Genomic DNA, 18,585 nt, shown 5'->3' with positions numbered 1-18,585 from the left:
TCATTTTTGTTATTCAAGACTACTCATTGATTTTACTTCAAAGTGGATAAAGGTATTTCATGGCCTTCTAAAACTAAAATGTTAAATATCACTTGAACTCTTTTCTCATTTTTATTTTAGAATAAATAAGGACTTTTTAAATATATACATAGTGAAATACAATAATTACAATTTATTGATATAATCAGATGTTTTCCAAAACTTGCCAGCCTTAGAATTGAGGCTAATATTTGTTGTCTTGACCATCTTTGGGATAACATGCCTCATAGCCTTTTTTTTTTTTAATCCTCCACAAAACATGCAAATCAATAAAACTAGATAAAAGAATACTGAGGTATTAACTAAAAGACCAGGTTTCTAGTCCCAGCTTGACTCAGCAGCAGCTTTGTTTTTTTTTTGTTGTTGTTGTTGTTGTTGTTGTTGTTGTTGTTGCTTTCTACAAATTACAGAAGTACTCCTCCAGACTTACTGCTGAATAAACATTGTTCTGGCTGGGGATGGGGACAGGACGTAATCATGCATGTGACACATGCCTGAATCCTAAGCACTTGGGAAGCTGAGGCAGAAGGATCGTGCATTTCAGGCCAGCCTGAGCTCCAAAGCAAGAGTCTGTCTGCAAAAACATTGAAAACAACAATAACAAAACAAAACATATAGTTCCTGAGTTTGTTTTGGTTCAGCTTCACATAGCTTCCTTGTGTAGAAGGCAGTACATTTGGTGAGAACTGCCCTTGAATTTCTAACTGTCTGGCCCATCTGCACGTCTTGCTGTACTAACGCTGTACTTTGTTGCCCCTCCTGTCCATCCACATGAGAGTGGAGGTAGATAACCATGTTCTAGCTGGGATAGTCAATAGACTTGCTGTATTAAAGGCATTTTAAACGTATTTTTACCTGCAATAGATTTATTGGGAGGTAACCCCCATTATAAGTTGAAGATCATCTTTATCTAAATGGTTTTCAAGCTTTTTGGGGGGGTAGGGTCTCTCTGACTCTAGCACAGGTTGGCCACCTTAAAGTCTCAGCAATCTCCTACCCAAGTCTCATAAGCACTGGACTTGCAGACATGTGCCACCATACCCAGCTAATGCCTTTGTCTTTGTGTACCAGTGTGGTTCAGAAACATGGTCTAACTGATTTTAAATTATCCCACATTTTATTACCTACACTGATTTTCTCTAAGGTCCTTTCTCCTTTTTCAGTGATGGCTTCTTTATACTAAAACTATGAAAAATTTTAAATGTTCAATTTCGTTTTAAGAATTATTGAAGGTGGGGAGCATGTTTGTCTCAGTGTTTAATTACAATGAATTCAATTACAAAGAAATATGATTCTTTGCAACATTCATACAATGTTTCCTTTAACCAATTATTCAAGAATAAATATTTTAAGAACAGTTTCCAGTTTTGCTTTTTGCTGACATTAATCTTTACCTGTTTTTATATATATATATATATATATATTTTTTTTTTTTTTTTTTTTTTTTTTTTTTTAAGACAAGGACTTACTGCTCACTGTATATCCCTGGCTGACCTAGATCTCATAGAGATTGTCCTGCCTCTACCTCCAGAGTGCTGGAACTAAAGGTGTGACCACCACACCTGCTACATTGTGCTGTATTTGCCCTTTAAAAGTCAGCAAGGTCAAGTGGTGGGACAGAGCCGAGCATGTGCATAGATATAACTGAGGGTGGGCTATGCTGGGTACAGGACTGGCTCAGTGGGTGAAGTACTCCCTGCACAAACATGAAAACCCAAGTTCCAATCCCAGAACAACGAATAGGAAACAAGACACAGTAGAGCAGGGTTGTGCCCAGGATCCCTTCCTGAGACAGTAGAGAAGACACAAGAATACCTGGAAGCTTCAGGGTAATTAGACTGCTGTAAGCCGAGGGGAACAAGGGACATGTCTCAAGGTGGAAGGCATGAGCTGTGTCTCCTAACCTCCCCACACATGCACGGTGGCCCCCAAACACCTGCATTCGTTCATTCTTGTTCTCTCAGAGAGGGGGCGTCTTTACATTGGTGTTGGTGTTTTTCTCATTCTCATTGCTGCAGAATCTCTTTCCTGGTGCTTATTCTAGTAAACCTCTCTCTTAAGTAGTTTCTAGCAGGATCAGTAACTCATATTTATTATCCCAGCACATAGGAGTCCGGAGAATTGGGAGTTCAGTCTCAAAAACAAAACAAACAAACAAACAAAAAACAAAAACAGAAGAAGAAATCCTTTCTGTTCCCAACCATGAAGGGCAAGCTCTGATGCACTTCAGTGCTGCTGTCGCAGAGGCAGAGACCATGCATTTTTATCATTGTAGTTTCAGTACCTAGTGCAAGTTGCAAAACTGTCTTACAAATAGCATGTGTACTGACCAGCTGGTTCTAATAATTTAAGTAGTACTCAAGTTACAGCCACTTGAATTACAACTCAAAATACAATTTAAATAATATTCTCCAGTACAGATGCTCATTCAATAGTTAAAACTTCTAAATAATGGTTTCTGTCAGAATTGTACCTGTGATAATATTCTTGGAATCTTGAATACAGAGAAGAAACAAGAAACTCCTAATCCCCAACACTGCAGAAAAGTTACAGGCTGAGTGTAGAGCACATGCTGCCTAAGAGAGCCAGCAGTTCCTGCGGAGGCTCTATGCCAGCCCCCCCAAAAACTGCCATTAATAACAGATACCAAGCTTCAAGTTTAGTTTAAAAGAAACCATCTTTAGGGTGGGATTTCCCTGCATTTATTATATAAGTCGTTAAACCATAAACTTAAGAAAAAAGTAATAATAAAAACCTTTGATATGTGTTTATAAAAATAGTTTTTATACCTTATTAATTATGCTTTATTCCTTCTTATTTATATGTATTTAAAGTTTGTATGCATGCAAAACTTTCCATTTCTTTCAGTCTAATCATAAATTACATTCTTCTGAATGATGGATGATCACAAAACTAAAACTGAGGCAGGGCGTAGTGGGTGCACACCTTTAATCCTGGCACTTGAGAGGCCAGCCTGACCTACAGAGCAAGGTCTGGGACAGCCAGAGATACGTAGAAGAGAGACCCAGGGAAAAAAGTGAAATTGTTCTTATTTCTCATGATAACAGAATTAAGAAAATTGTAGAGACTGAAGGTTATAACTTCTTTAAGACTAAATCCCCTTTTAGTCTAGTCTCCTTGCAGTTTAATAAAATGGAAATATTTACTGCTTAACCTTTTCTTTATGTTCAATTTCCTTGTCAGAATAAATCAAAAGCCCTGTATACATACCACAAATAAGAAACATTACCAACATTACAGAGTCCAGACACATGAACATAGGTTTATTTTGGATGGATAGATGGATGCTCACTTTGTAGCCCAAATTAGACTGACATGTAAGACCCCCCTCCCTCAGCTAAGTTCTGAGATGACAGGTGCATGCAAGCATATCTGACAACAAAGATCTATTTCCTACCTTGGCGTTGAAAACTTTCCTTAGAGCAGGGCATGGTGGAGTACACCTGTAGTTCCAGAAGATTTGTGTTCAAAGTTAGCCTGGACAAGATAGAAATATAGTGAAAGGAATTGAAGGGATGGAAAAAGAGCAACTACCATTTTACAAAGGTGTGTGGCAAACATTAAACTAGACAAATAATATATCGGTTACATGAAGATGTAGATGAAGAGCAGGATTTTTCCCAAAGAAGAGCTACTTTGAGATTTACAATTTCTAAAAGCTCATTAAAGCTATTTGCACAGTTATAGTTCTTATATTTGCATATATTGCAAAGATTGTTGGCCTTCTTAAAAGTATTAGACAAACTTTTAAATAAATTTTAAATTCCAGGAATGTGTAAGAGCATTTGTCCTACTGTAGCAATGGAAATGAAGACTTCACATAGATGTAGGGAGACCTCTAGGCACCAGTGTTATTTATATTCTTTAAAGCCTGAACAAAGTGACTAGGAGCAGATGGTGATATCCCCCAACCTGTAGAGAGGAGAATTCATACTTATCTTTGCAGGACCGGGACAAAACTGGGCTCATTTTTTTAACAGCATGTCTTCAAGTTGAAAATTAAAAGCAATTACTCAAAATGTCTACTAATGTAAACTTAATGAAGTTCAGCTTAGATTTAAACTATTTCTTTGTGACAGAACATGTGTAGTATCCTTCATTATTTTCACAATTGCAATATCCTTTCCCCTTTCTGCTTTGCAGGAAGTATAAGGACAGGATTAGTGGGTAATTATTCTGCTATGATTGCCGTACATGAGTGGGTGGGGCGGGGGAGGAGAGGGAGAGAGGAGAGGAGAGAGAGTGTGTGTAGTTGTGGGGTGGAGTGTATAGGTGTGTGCGTTTGTTTTATAGGCTACTTCTGTATTAAAGATTCCTACCAGCTAAAAGTCTGCTTTACCAAGTTTTTAGGCTAATTTTACCTTAAGATGTCTTAAAACTTACAACAAATACATGAATTCAACTTAGAGCTAAGCTTTAAATTAAATTTTAGTTCTGAATAATTTTTTAGTCCCCTTCACCTTTTTATCATTTTATTCATTTCATTGATTTAATTTTAATGCCATTTGCAACACTAACTGTATGAATATATTTTAAGTTGTCCTCTTTTTTGTTTTTTATATTGTATTAATTTATTCACATTACATCTCAATTGTTATCCCATCCCTTGCATCCTCCCACTCCTCCCTCCTTCCCATTTTCCCCTTACTCCCCTCCCCTATAACTGTGACTGACGGGTACCTCCTCCCTCTGTATATGCTCATAGGGTATCAAGTCTCTTCTTGGTAGCCTAGTAAGGCTTCCTCAAGACCCAGCTATTCCACTCCTTGGAATATACCCAGAAGATGCTCCAGCACACAACAAGAACATTTGCTCAACCATGTTCATAGCAGCCTTATTCATAATAGCCAGAACATGGAAACAGCCTAAGTGTCCATCAGTAGAAGAATGGATAAAGAAACTGTGGTACATATACACTATGGAATACTACTCAGCTATTAAAAACAAGGAATTCCCGAAATTTGTGGACAAATGGATTGAACTAGAAATGATCGTAATGAGTGAGTTAACCCAGAAGCAGAAAGAGTCAAATGGTATATACTCACTTATATCTGGACACTCGCCCAAGGGCAATGTCCCATGAAAGTTGTCCTCTTTTTGCTGGCCACTGAGTTTGTGTAGGCCACTCAATTTATAGATACTAATAACTCCTCCCTAGAGATCTGTGTCTGACCTGCTGTGGACATACAGGCATTTGATGCGCTAGATGGTGGTGACAGCTGCAGATACTAAAACTACACTTTAGAGCTTACAATCATTGCAATTGCTGAAGTGCCTTGCTATGGATCCAGGACTGGTGGAAGTTTATCACATCTCCTAGTTATGTTTTCTGAATCAAAAATTGTGAAGGTGTATGTATGATAGGTTGGGTTCATCTTTAAATTATTTAGTTTGGCTACAACCAACCTGAAGAAACTATAAAGGACATTTACTTTTAGAAGATGGGTTACTTTATACTTCTCTGAAGTTAACCTACAAAAAAGGAAAGTTGAGGGATTAGCCTATGTTAATATGTCATGAGTGCTGCAGTTTCTCACTTAAAACCCCACTCTTTCACATAGACTCAAACATCTCAAAACTAAGAAGCCTATCTTCATTAAGGAAGATTTATTGACATTTTAATAAATACATTGTATATTTTGTATCAAAATCTTACATGTGTAGAAAACCTTCCGTTTACAGGTCTGTGTGCTATGGATTAGAGTTTCTTTGCTTTATAAACCTTTTATATAGCACTGTAGGTCACCCTTCAATGTGCTTTATTTACCTAACCTTTTTTTTTTTCCTTGATAAATTTGGCACATTGAAGCTATCCTCCTTGTTTTTAAAATATTAACATTTGCTTTTTTCTGCCTAGCTTTTTATGTAAACTCTAAATATAATAAGATAAAGCAAAATATTTCATTTATAGGCCCTCTGAAAGTAGAGCATTTTCAAAGCAGGTAGGTGTCTCCACCCTACTTTTCATGAAGCGTTTTACCCATTCAAGCAGACTTTTAAAAACAGCTTGTTTTGATAGCAGACTGTTCTCCTGTGGGCCTTCAGCCTTTGCTTCCTGGCAGCACCTTTGGTGCGAAAAGAGAGTGATCAATTGGGAGACTATCAGTGCCAGCATGCATAGAGTGATAAGTTAACACACCACTGGGAATTTCTAGGGCCCACCAAGATACTTCACTTGTAATGTGCTAACAAGCTCACTTTTCTGCCTCTTGCCTCTTCAGTTATTTTTTTCTCAGAAGAGCTTAGAAGTTGAGTGCATCAGGCATAATGAAAAGCTCTGTAGGAGGGAGAAGCAATAACCCCATTTTTCCCTTTTCAGCCAAATAGAAAATTAGTTTCTGGTAATACACAAAGGCCAGTATTTTTTGTACAAGGGGCACTGCTGTGAATCAAAGGACTCTATTAACTGCAGAAAATTCGGCAGCTGTGAATCTCCCCCAGTGAAAAAGTACTTTCCAACAAGTTGTGAGATATGTGGTATTATTTAGATTGAACTGTCAGTTTCATCCTCTTCCATTTAGAGCCTATATCTTCTTTTTAAACGTGCTGTGTTACTTTTCTATGTTAAATTTGCCTCAGAAATGTCTGCTACCCTTCCATACAATCCTCCTTTACCACCAATCATTTTAATGCAGCATCCTATCCTATTGCTACATATTTCACAAGTAAAATTCTTTTGGAGTTCAACCACAGTGTACAAAATTGAAAGAAATAAATTACAAGGAGGTAGAGCCCAGGTTATTTCAATATTTGATGCAAAAACATAAACTGTAATGCAGGAAGGTACTATAAAGTCGTTAAAAGGACAAATGATCCAATAAAGTCAAGTTCCAGTGAGCGCTCAGTGTCCACTCTGACTAGCAGGCTCTTTGCTACCTATTAATAAACTTTTGTAAATGTAATTGGCCGTGATATCACCCATTGAATTAGCAGTTTAAATTATCTCCCAAATGATTTTCCTAGTTTGAGTTTTAATTCCTAGAATTATAGAACTGAAATATTGAATTGTAATTTTTAAAGGAGAATAACAAATTTTAAAATGAAAAGACTAAAATGGCTTTTGGGGTGAGGAGATCAATGGAAAAAGAAAAGCCAATGGGTTAATTTTTGCTGTCCCTATTTAAATATCTTTTTCATTGTCTTTGTTTAAATGTCAACATTGCACACCAAGTACAGCAGGAAAACTTAAAACCTGAAGAGGAAACGTTAGGTGGCTTCTCAGTTCAGGAACTGTACAACACGGAGCCGGCATGTGCTTTTTCCTGATAATTGTCTGCTACTGCCTGCTGCTCTACATCTGACAGCCATTTCCATAGTTGCTTTCATGAACAACAGAAATATTCTCTCTCTTTCTTGCCCTTTCTGTGCTAACAGCACAATCAGACCTGCTGAAACAGGAAGCCTGGAGTGGGCTGTTCAAACGCAACAACACTTGAAGGGACTGGTTGCCTGTCAATACTATCAGAAAACAGTATGTGCTGCGAGGGAAGCACAGCCTCTCTTCGTCAGTGTCAGAGCCCTGGAGATGCTTTGTTGGACAGTATTTAGGAGTCCTGTGGACCCTTTGCAAATATCCCTGCTTGTTTCAGTGTTGTAATTGATGGGATGTTTTTTTCCTGACACACAGATTCAGCTATGCATTTATCTTAGCTGCATGGAGTTATTTGAGGAGTATAGCAACAGTAGTCTTCCATTCAAAGTGAGAACAATTGTTTAGAAAATACAAGGATTTTTTAAAATTAAGAAGATACACAGGAATTTCACAATAAGTCTTTACAAATTGGGGGGGGGGGGAAGAATTTGGGACATAGTATTTTAGAAAGCAGTGTAATGGTCTTGAATGGCTTTTGAGAGTAAATCTGCAAATGAAAGTTGATAAGAGAAGACAGGCCCAGGCTGACCAGCTAGCAGTTGAATCTCTTTCAAAATGTTCTAATAATAAATCAGTAGTATAATTATTCCCTAGTAAACTTCCCATTAAACTATTATTTGTCATGGATTCAAGAGAAATAAACTTCCACCAAGAAGTACATCTTTATACTTTAAAAGAGGACACTTTTAGTCATGTATAGGAGCAGCGAGCAGTTGACTAAGTAAGGATGAACTATTGTGGACCTGTGTGCACTGTATCTCAGTTTATCCTTAACAGAAGGGAATCAGCTATGAGGAGAGAGCACGGTACCTGCAAACAATTGTCCAGCACCACTTAGAACCAACAACATTTGAAGACTTCGCAGCACAGGTTTTCTCTCCAGCTCCCTACCATCACTTACCTTCTGATTCAGGTAAGAGGAAAAGAAAGTTTTGATTACTTGTCACAAACACAAAATGCAATACCCTTTTCTTCTAAATCTTGGGTGAATAAAATTCTGATAATTGAAATATATTGTTCATGACTGTTTGAGTTTGGCCTACAAACTTAATTTGTTTTCTTTTATTTGGATGTGGTTCCTTAAAAATTCAGTGATCTTCATAAAAAGTACATGGTCCACATCTTACCACAGTCACTGGTTCTTGCTTTGCGTGAGATTCTGAAGTATCTGCAGAGGGAACTCTCAACTTCAGAGGATCAGATTTTATGACTGAGGATATGGTGTCATCATCTCTAGCTAAACCAGCCTAGAGTTAAAGGCATTTAGCACAGCAAATTATATTATAATATTTGAAGATTTTTAAGAGGGTACTGCATTAATACAGTTAACTAATTTTAAAGAAATCATCAAAAATGACTCATGGCCTTCCTATTCTGTAATATCTTGCACTCCTTATGATTGTTTCATTTATTTTATTTTCCCTCTTTAGATCATTAAGTATCAGTTCTGTTTATCTGAAGGTAAGACAAAGTGTCAACCAAAACACCTTCTGTTCTTCTCCCATTTCCTCTTTCCAGAAATAGCAAGCTCTGTGCTTGTAACTCAGACAGTAAGAAAACTTAACACTGCCCTGTTCATACTAAACATTTCACAAATTGTCACTAAATTTTCTCCCCAGAATTATACTAACTAACCCAGGTCTGCATGAAACACTAACATGGTTTGGGGATAAAGTAACTAATGATAGGGCTAGGACTCCTTGGCTAAAACTAGTTATAACTTGTTATATTGACTTTGTTTGTCTGTCTGTTTCTCAGCATGAAAAAGTAGCTCTATTGAAGTGACATCGTGTGTCTTTGTGGTTTTGCAATGCATTCTATTGTCACCAGATACCTCAGCTCATCTGTTGGCTTTTCTCTGTGCGCCTTGCGCTACACTGGGCGCCTGAAGTCAGCGAAGAGTGTTACGGTGCTGTCCAAGGGCAGCATAAGGAGCACAGTGGGGACTTGGCCACAGTAAACGACCTCTCATCCTCTTACGTCACATACATTCTTATATCAGTTAAATTTAAATGCACAACACTTTTTCAACCTAATCTATTTTTAAATAAAATTGTAATTTTCAATTGAGGTTTCATTAATAAAGTTAAAGCTTCCTTCCAGTAATAATTTGCCATCTGAAAAATAATTTTACCAAAGAACTTCAACTAACATAAAAGACCTAGTAAAGAGAAAATATGTCATGCTAGGTTAAATCTTGAAAATAAGATAAAAAGTGTAAGATTCAGTTTCAAAGATAGACACTACATAAAACTAACCAGTCTGGCATTAAGATAAAAAGGTAAAAGAAGGGTATCAAAGATAAATTAAGGAATATCAAAATGAAAACCACTTATGTATACCTGGGCCATTGTCATCGTCATTCCTAGAGACCATCTGGTAAGATGCAAGGCTATATTAAAGAGCCTTGGCAAACATTTGTGTCTTATATAGTCAAAAGGTTTTACGACCAGAAAAGACTGATCGAGCACACTGGGCTCGCGCTCCACTTCTGTTTACAAATGTTGTTCTGCTTCTGTTGTTATCCACCAGCAAGAATCTTTAGCATTTGTCATCTGACAGTTCTTTTCATGTTTTGTGTATGGTTCTGCACATCTAGCAGGTACACAAATAGGAAGTAAGTGGTATTTTGAGCTTTGGAGACATTAGCACAGGATGTTGCTACTGTAACCATCCAAGACTGTGTTGACTTCATTTTTAATGTGTCGGTGTTCTTATGAATGTTTTCAGCAAGATACTTGATTTGATTATTACCTAAACAGCAATAAAAATATGAATTTAAGCATGGACTTAATAATGATTTACAATTTTTTAAATTTTTTATTAATTTATTTTTGTTACATCTCAATGGTTATCCCATCCCTTGTATCCTCCCATTCTTCCCTCCCTCCCATTTTCCCCTTATTCCCCTCCCCTATAACTGTTCCGGAGGGGGATTTCCTCCCCCTGTATATGCTCATAGGGTATCAAGTCTCTTCTTGGTAACCTGCTATCCTTCCTCTGAGTGCCACCAGGTCTCCCCCTCCAGGGGACATGGTCAAATATGAGGCACCAGAGTTCGTTTGAAAGTCATACCCCACTCTCTACTCAACTGTGGAGAATGTTCTGTCCATTGGCTAGATCTGGGTAGGGGTTTAAAGTTTACTGCCTGTATTGTCCTTGGCTGGTGCCTTAGTTTGAGCGAGACCCCTGGGCCCAAATCTGCCTATCATAATGTTCTACTTGTAGATTTCTAGGACCCTCTGGATCCTTCTACTTTGCCATTCTCCCATGCTTCTCTCATCTAGAGTCCCAATAGGATGTCCTCCCCCTCTGTCCCAGTTTCCTGGTAAGTGAAGGCTTTCATGGGACATGCCCCTTGGGCTAGTATGCAGATATAAGTGAGTATATACCATTTGAGTCTTTCTGCTTCTGGGTTAACTCACTCATTATGATCATTTCTAGCTCAATCCATTTGTCCACAAATTTCAGGAATTCCTTGTTTTTAATAGCTGAGTAGTATTCCATAGTGTATATGTACCACAGTTTCTTTATCCATTCTTCTACTGAGGGACACTTAGGCTGTTTCCAGGTTCTGGCTATTATGAATAAGGCTGCTATGAACATGGTTGAGCAAATTTTCTTGTTGTGTGCTGGAGCATCTTCTGGGTATATTCCAAGGAGTGGAATAGCTGGGTCTTGAGGAAGCCCTATTCCCATTTTTCTGAGCTAGCACCAGATAGATTTCCAAAGTGGCTGTACTAGTTTGCATTCCCACCAGCAATGAAGGAGTGTTCCTCTCTCTCCACATCCTCGCCAGCATGTGGTGTCGCTTGAATTTTTGATCTTAGCCATTCTGATGGGTGTAAGATGGAATCTCAGAGTTGTTTTGATTTGCATTTCCCTGATGACTAAGGAGGTGATTTACAGTTTTTTAAGTTAACTTTTTAAATTGCCTCTGCCTTTACGAACATCAGAGACACACACTCTGGTTTTATAAACAGTGCTCTACCTCTGAATGGCATGTGTCAGTGTGTTGCAGACCTTAATAATTATGGAAAAATTTTTACCAGAATGGCACTCAATCCAACACAATAATAACTATGGTTACAAACATAGTATCTGAAAAATAATGTTTCTTCTACTTATTTCAATTTTTCATTTTCCTGTCATGTTTCACCTCTTACATAGAAAGCTATCTTTTAAACTTTAAGTCAAAATGAGAACTGTGAAATAAGCCGCATAACAGTTTGGACCTGACTGCTGCTTTGAAAAGCTGACATAGCATGATGTTTATTGGAATGTTTTTTTGAGACATAGTCTTGCTATATAGCCCACGTTAGCTTTGAACTCTTCTGAGCCACTAGGATTAAAGGGTTAGCCAGCCAGCACACATGTATAAATTTATTTTTTATTCATAGAATTTGTTTGCTCCATTCAGGAAATAGATTATTGCAATTGAGAATCAACTTTAGATATCCTGTGTATAGAAAACAATACTAGTCAGTAGTAGTATATTTGAAATCACATTTTTTAATTGCTAGTATGAAGATTATATTCCTTGCAGCCAACCCTGTAGTATACTGTGTTATACGTTACTTAACTCAGTGGAATAGTACAAAAAACTATTCGTAGGGGACTGGAAGAATAGCTCAGTGGTAGAATGTATGTTTATTAGACTCAGGCATTGGCTGAGCTCATTCCCTAACTGAGGGGGAAAAGTTTATGTGTGTTTACATAATTCTGTTAATCTAAAACTTGCTGGTTAACAGTAATCTACTAATAGTGGTGACATTTAAATCTAAAAGGATTTTTCATGTAACTTTATTTAAATAGATGTGAAAGATTTCAGTGTACCATAATTGATCCATAAATTTTATAACTGCATTTTCTCAAAATGTACTGTCTGTGGCACTAGACTGATAACTTAAGGGAAATTATTTTTATCCCTAAGGTCATTGAGGGAAATACTGTGATGTCACATTGTGTTGATCTTCCATAACTACATTAAAACATTATTACATTTTTCTTGACCTTTAATTTTTTTAAAGTTACAGGAAAAATGTTTTATCTTTATGAGGCATGAATGTAAAAAATATCAAAAGTTATACACACACACACAGAGTGTATTTCCTCTAACTGTAAACTTGAAAATAAAATCATTCTTGTTCCTGGCCTGATCACAGTGATAATTCAAAAATATTCATATTTTTTCTAATGTTACCTTGTTCTTTCAACTATTCTGGTTTTTTTTTTTAATAAAAAGTATAAATTGCTATTAAGGAACAGAATCCTATTTTGCTGTGTACAATAAATACTACTACTTAGTTTGTCTTTCTTGATTTTTGCATTAAAAGTAATTATTATAACACTATGTATTTTTATTATATCTGGAACTTTTACTTTATCTAGAATTACTTGTAAGCCTCTATTACTACCTTTTTTGGAGTTGTTTTTCAATAACTTAGCTATTTAATTCTTCAGCAGTTATAGAGTTGACTGAGAACATGATTCTCTACAAGTATGTACATGAATATATGTACATACAGATACATATATCACTTTTAGTAATTATCTTTATTAAATATATTTTCTATATTTTATATAGAGAAGAATATAAAAATAATGATTTACTTATAAAATTATAATAACTTGTGACAGTAATTACTGGGTTCAGTTTTTATATAGAACACTCATTTGCATGTAAACCTTTTGTAGTGAAAATAATTAAGTAATAATTGAGTGTAGGGCACTGCCCCTACTGCAGTATGTGGGCCCTTTTATTCATTCTTAGCAGCATATCTGTGCAACCTGAAAAGGTGAAAGAAATTATATCAGGATCACTCCACAGGTGCTGAAGTCAGCACTGCACCCGACTCTGTCTGCCTTCAGAGCATCACATTTGCCGTCTAGACTGTCTTCAGCCCCTTGCTGTTGCTACAGAGGAGAAAGGGAGAGGGCGAGGGTCAAGGAGAAGGAGGAGGAGATCGGTTGCTTAATACTCATCACATTTTTTACTCAGAGCTTGTTGCGCATTTTGTTTTTAGGGCTCTGCTTTTCCATTGAAGAATCCTTTAAAAAGAGGTGTAGGGTTCCCAGGGAAGAGGGCTGTTTTAAAATCAGACTGGTCTGTATTTAAATGTAATCCTGACATTTATACCACATGAAGTCAAATTAGCCTATGCTCTGGCAGTTTCCTCACTTGTCAGGAGGAGATAAAATGGCCTGGTATATTCAAGTCTCCAGTAACAGCTTTTGAATAGCTTAAAACAAATCCACCTTTGTTTGTCTGTATTTCTGTACAGTTTGTATTGAATAATGTGTTACTTTATGACAGTTAAGGGCTGAGTCTGCGTAATCTTAATCATTAACTATAAACAACATTAAAAAGCAGTAGGTTTATCGGAGTGATTTATAGCACTCTCCACCTAAGAGGATAAAGCCTTTGAAACCTACATGTATGTTACAGAGACTCTCCACATGTGGATGATTATATTCCATAGGTAATCATTTTCTCCAAAAATATGTCTAGTTTCAACCCTTCCTTCCAAACCCTCGCCTGTTCTGAGTCAAAGTCTCCTATTGGCTTTAAAATAGCTGTTTATGTAGCCATACTTACTTTGTACCTGTTACACTCCAGGCTCTTTGCTACATAGTCATTAATCTCCCCAACTTGACAAGGTAACTACTGTTGTCTCCACTTCACAAATAAGAAAATGACTCCAATCAGCTTGCCCGAGATTAAATAAAACAAGAGCTGGGCCAGCAAAACAGCTCAGCAGGTAAGGTGCTTTCCACCATGCCGGACAACCTTCATTTGATCCCAGGAACCATATGGTAAAGGGAGAGAACTGACTCTCACAAGCTGTCCTCTGACCTACACACACACACACACACACACACACACACACACACACACACACTCACATACGGGGCAGGGGTGGGGGTGGGGAGTAAGTAAGTAAATGTAAATACATAATTATTATAATAAAACAAGACCAGCAGTCCCTAGCCCCATTTATTCTAACACATTCACATTGTCTTTTAGTTTGTCTAATTGAAGTTACTTTCAAAATTACAGTATTTTAAAGACTTTATTAGCCAATAACTTTAGGGAGTTTTAAAGTGACCACAACTTGTCAGCAGATAGTACAAACCAAACCAAAACAGAATTTAAAAATCATTTATTTCCCTTTTAAAATGTCTGTGGAGCTTCCCAAAGTCATATCAATGGTTTCATCTATGATAGTTTATTACAGTCAGCATGTAGTATACCAGCTTGTACAGCCAAAATGTAGACCCAGTCTGTGGCACCTTCATGGTTAGTGCGCGGGCAGAGAGGGGCCATGGGTACTTTTTAAGTTACTCTGGAATATGCACAACAGCAGGAATAATTCAGTCATATCTTCATGACTCGAATGGTGTAAATCAATAACTAGGAAGAATAGGTTGAGATGGGAAGTGGCAAGTGTGACTATATTCTTTACAAATCCGAAGCTTGAGGCCTGCCTTCTGTGAGCTGTTACGGAGTGTGGCTGTGCTGAGTATATTCCACATGTGTGGCTTGCAGAAGTGGAAGCACAAGACCTACACCAGCCCTGCCTCGGTTGACTCCTTTTAATTATATGAAATGTAATCATTTTAATGTGGCAGTGACTGCCTGGTTACACAGTGCCTATCTAGAGATCTTAATGACCAAATTGTGAGCCAATATGGATGACATGGAAAACGACTGTTCTTGAAGAAAGCATCTTCTAAATAGAGAAGCAGGGTATGCTCCCAGATACCGAAGATGGGCCTTCTTTACTGTTGATAAAAAGTAGGAAGGGGCCAGAGAGACAGCTCAGCAGTTAAAAGCGCTGGGTGCTCTTCCAGAGGACCAGGGTTCAGTTCCCACTACACACATGGTGGCTTACACCTGCTTGTAACTCCACTTCCAGGGAGTCCAGCACCCTCACACAAACATGTATGCAGGCAAAATGCCAATGCATGTTTTTTTTAAAAGTTTTTAAAGTGAAAGAACAGTGATTCTCACTGTCAAGCTGCCTTCAAGGGTTTGAACCAATGGAAACAGTTGATGGAAACATTTTGTTTTCCTCCAAAGATTCTTTGGTTTGAGGATTATCTGGTGCCCTCTTCTGGTCTGCAGGTGTTACATGGAGGCAAAACACTGTATATATAATAAATAAATAAATCTTTTAAAATAATAATAATTAAATGAAAAAAATACTCTTGGTTTTTCAAGACAGGGTTTCAAGACAGGCTGTCCTAGAGCTCAGCTCTGTAGACCAGGCTGGCCTCAAATTCACAAAGGTCCAACTGTGCCTCTCGAGTGCTGGAATTAAAGCGTGTGCCACTGCACCTGGCAAGAAATCTCTTAACAGGGATGCTTGAAAGCAGTACTCTTCAGTAAAACTTGTGTGGTGATGTAAATGTCATGTCTGCTCTATCCAACATGGTAGCAACTAACCAGGTGTGACTCAGCAACTTGAATGTGGCTAGTGTTGTGAGGAGTTTATATTCTTAATGTTAATTACATAAAAACGTAAACATTTTAATGTGGCTGTTACCTCATTACACTATCTAAAAGCCCTTGTGAGTGAATTGTAAGACAGTATCAGTACAGTGAACACACTAGACAGTAGATGTTTCTCGGCTCTCTCACAGATTTTTCTCCTGTTCTCTTTTCCTATTTGAACTTGTTTTGTTAGTTGGTAAGTATGGCGTCTGGACTGGCGGAGCATCATTGGCCGTTGTGGAACATCCCCGCTCTAACTCATTGCATGCAGTTGTTTTCATTGTACAAACCTGGTTGCTCTCTGTTGCTTGGGTAACTAGCACCTGCGCAGTCTCCCTCACAGCTGTCCCTATCTGCTCTTTTGTTCTCCACTCTGCTTGCTTCTGCATTTCTTCCTTCACAGCAGAAAGGCATGCACTGCTAATTCTCTTCCTCCAAACCTCTGCTAGAGACACTGCCCTCAAGGTAATATCACTGGGAGGGGAGCCCTCTCCTCACACAGCAGCCCCAGGAAGCACAGCTACTGCTCCTCAATGGCTTTCCCAACCCTTGCACCATGCTTCCCTAAATGAGCTGTGAACTTTATTCTCTGAATATTCTAGTCTGTGTTACTGTAAGCCAGCCAGATCATTGGGAAGAGTAAACATGAACAAAAATGCTTCCTGCTTTATTTTATAGGCCAGCCTCATCTTGGTTAGAAGTAAGATATTGCAGAAGATACTTTGACAGGAGTTTCCCTTAGAAATGGGTATTTGTCCCCAAGTATAATTATACCATTTGGTCTTTAAAAGTACTTTGAAGAATTCCTGGGGGGGGAGGGGTGTGTATATTCTTAAGATGTCTCAATAGGATCTGTACTCCTTTTGAACATTTTTGTTTTTCTTTTACAAATATGTACACCTTCAGTTTAAGCATGAGTATTTTTTTAACACAGAAATGCTAGCATAATTGTCCTAATCCCAAAATGTCAGGTTCTGGAAGAACTGCCCTGTACATGACATACAGTTTTCCTATTTGAATTTATTTTGCTTAAAGTTCTATGTCTACTAATTCTACTAACTATAAATGTCTAAGCTAACAAACCCAAAGCATATGTCTTAAAAGTATTTTCTGAGGTCGATTTGTCTTTTCTGACTGCTTTCAAATGAAAATTCCTGTATTTTTCCATATCCCAAGAATTTGCTCCTTCTGCAGCCTCCTTAAGTCCCTAGCATGGTCTCCTAAGGAGCCTAGCATGTGCCAGTGTGGAGGATCCTCCCTGGCTTGTCTTGCTCCTCACATCCCATCGCCTTCCCTGCATGCTGGTGGCGCTTTAGATAGATCCCTGATCTTTCAGGCCCAAAGACTTTACTACCCATTGTTTTCTCCGGGGTGCTGGCTCTGGACACAATAATTGGTGCTTTCTCTAATAGGATGACATGAACCACCAGAGCACAGGGTTTCGAATATATTTGTAAGCATTGAGGGACAGCAAGTCTTGGACTTGCTTTTTTTTTTAACCTCTAAAGTCCTTATGAAGGGTTGGGATCCTGCTGCAGCTTATCAGCAGGAAGCTTGCTACTGTATGAGAGGCTGAAATGCTAATGTGCTCACTCTCTCCTATAGGATCCTACCCAGAGATGCCACCCAGTGACGCACCCACAGCAGCACAGGTGGATGGGGCTGACCTGGCCTCTCCAATGTCTCCTCGAACTAGCAAAAGCCGAATGTCCATGAAGCTGCGTCGGTCCTCTGGCTCAGCCAATAAATCCTAAGGAGACAAACAGCCCTGCAGTGATCAGCAGTAGCCACCCCAATCAGCAGTAGTGTTAACTCTTTCACGCCTCATGTTTGCCATAACATTCATATTCCTTCCTGTACATTTATTTGAGGAAACATTGGATGTAATGCTCACGTTACTATTTTAAATTTGGACTGTTTATTTAGTTCCGTTCTTTCCCACACTCCAAGCTGCCATATTTTGAGGGTCTAGTTTTATTCCACACTTAACCTTCCTAGATAATCATGTCTAAGTAGTGCTGCCTTCAAGTTCATGATTAATGTTGAGCCAAAATATAATTGGACAGATAGTCTTGTGTTATTTATTGTGCCTCATTACAACTTTATGATTCAATAAATACATAGTTTTTACCGTTGTAACTTTTTGGTAGTGCTGGGAATAGGAGCCAGCATGTCAAGCATGCTAGGCAAGCACACTGTCCTTTACACCCCAAACCTACAAATGTAAATTAAGCACTTATAAAGTTAGAGCAAGCTGCACATGTGTTTGTTACACAGGATGTGTGCAGATTGCTTATGTTACAGACAGGAACGCTCCAGCAGCCATGCAACAGCTCAGATTCCAACTGAAACTACATTCATTAACTAGGACAGTGTCTCGTCTTCTGCACAGCACAGTCAGTAACCATGAAGACCACCGCTGAACTCTGACTTCTGTTCAACTTTTTTAGGTGGTATCACTCACTGTTACATGCTATTTCTGTTTTGAGGCTGTGGTCCTTTATTATTGACCAGTTTATCCTGGTGTGTCTTTGTACTTTAAGTACCAAAAAAGAAGGTGGTGGAGAGAAGAGTGGAAAACTTTTCTCTTATAAATGTTTTGCTCAAATTATGTGTTTTGTTTAACAAGCAAAGGGAATATGACCCAGGAGTCTTA

The 18,585-nt window shown here is 38.1% G+C and overlaps 1 protein-coding gene across 2 annotated transcripts in view; it reads left to right on the top strand.

The window, feature by feature from the left end:
- Ralgapa1 (Ral GTPase activating protein catalytic subunit alpha 1) overlaps nt 1–17,810 on the top strand; it is a 213,682-nt gene extending 195,872 nt beyond the window's left edge. For both annotated transcript variants that reach the window (XM_051146322.1, XM_051146313.1), the window contains 2 exons: nt 8,221–8,345; nt 17,535–17,810. In XM_051146322.1, the coding sequence (XP_051002279.1) occupies nt 8,221–8,345; nt 17,535–17,683 (274 nt within the window). In that variant the 3' untranslated portion in view covers nt 17,684–17,810. The remainder of the gene's footprint in view (nt 1–8,220; nt 8,346–17,534) is intronic.
- Nucleotides 17,811–18,585: the final 775 nt, after the last annotated feature.

The sequence above is a fragment of the Acomys russatus genome, chromosome 1 (genome assembly GCF_903995435.1).
Source record: "Acomys russatus chromosome 1, mAcoRus1.1, whole genome shotgun sequence".
Classification (NCBI taxonomy): Eukaryota; Metazoa; Chordata; class Mammalia; order Rodentia; family Muridae; genus Acomys; species Acomys russatus.
This window is presented reverse-complemented; position numbering and strand designations above follow the sequence as displayed.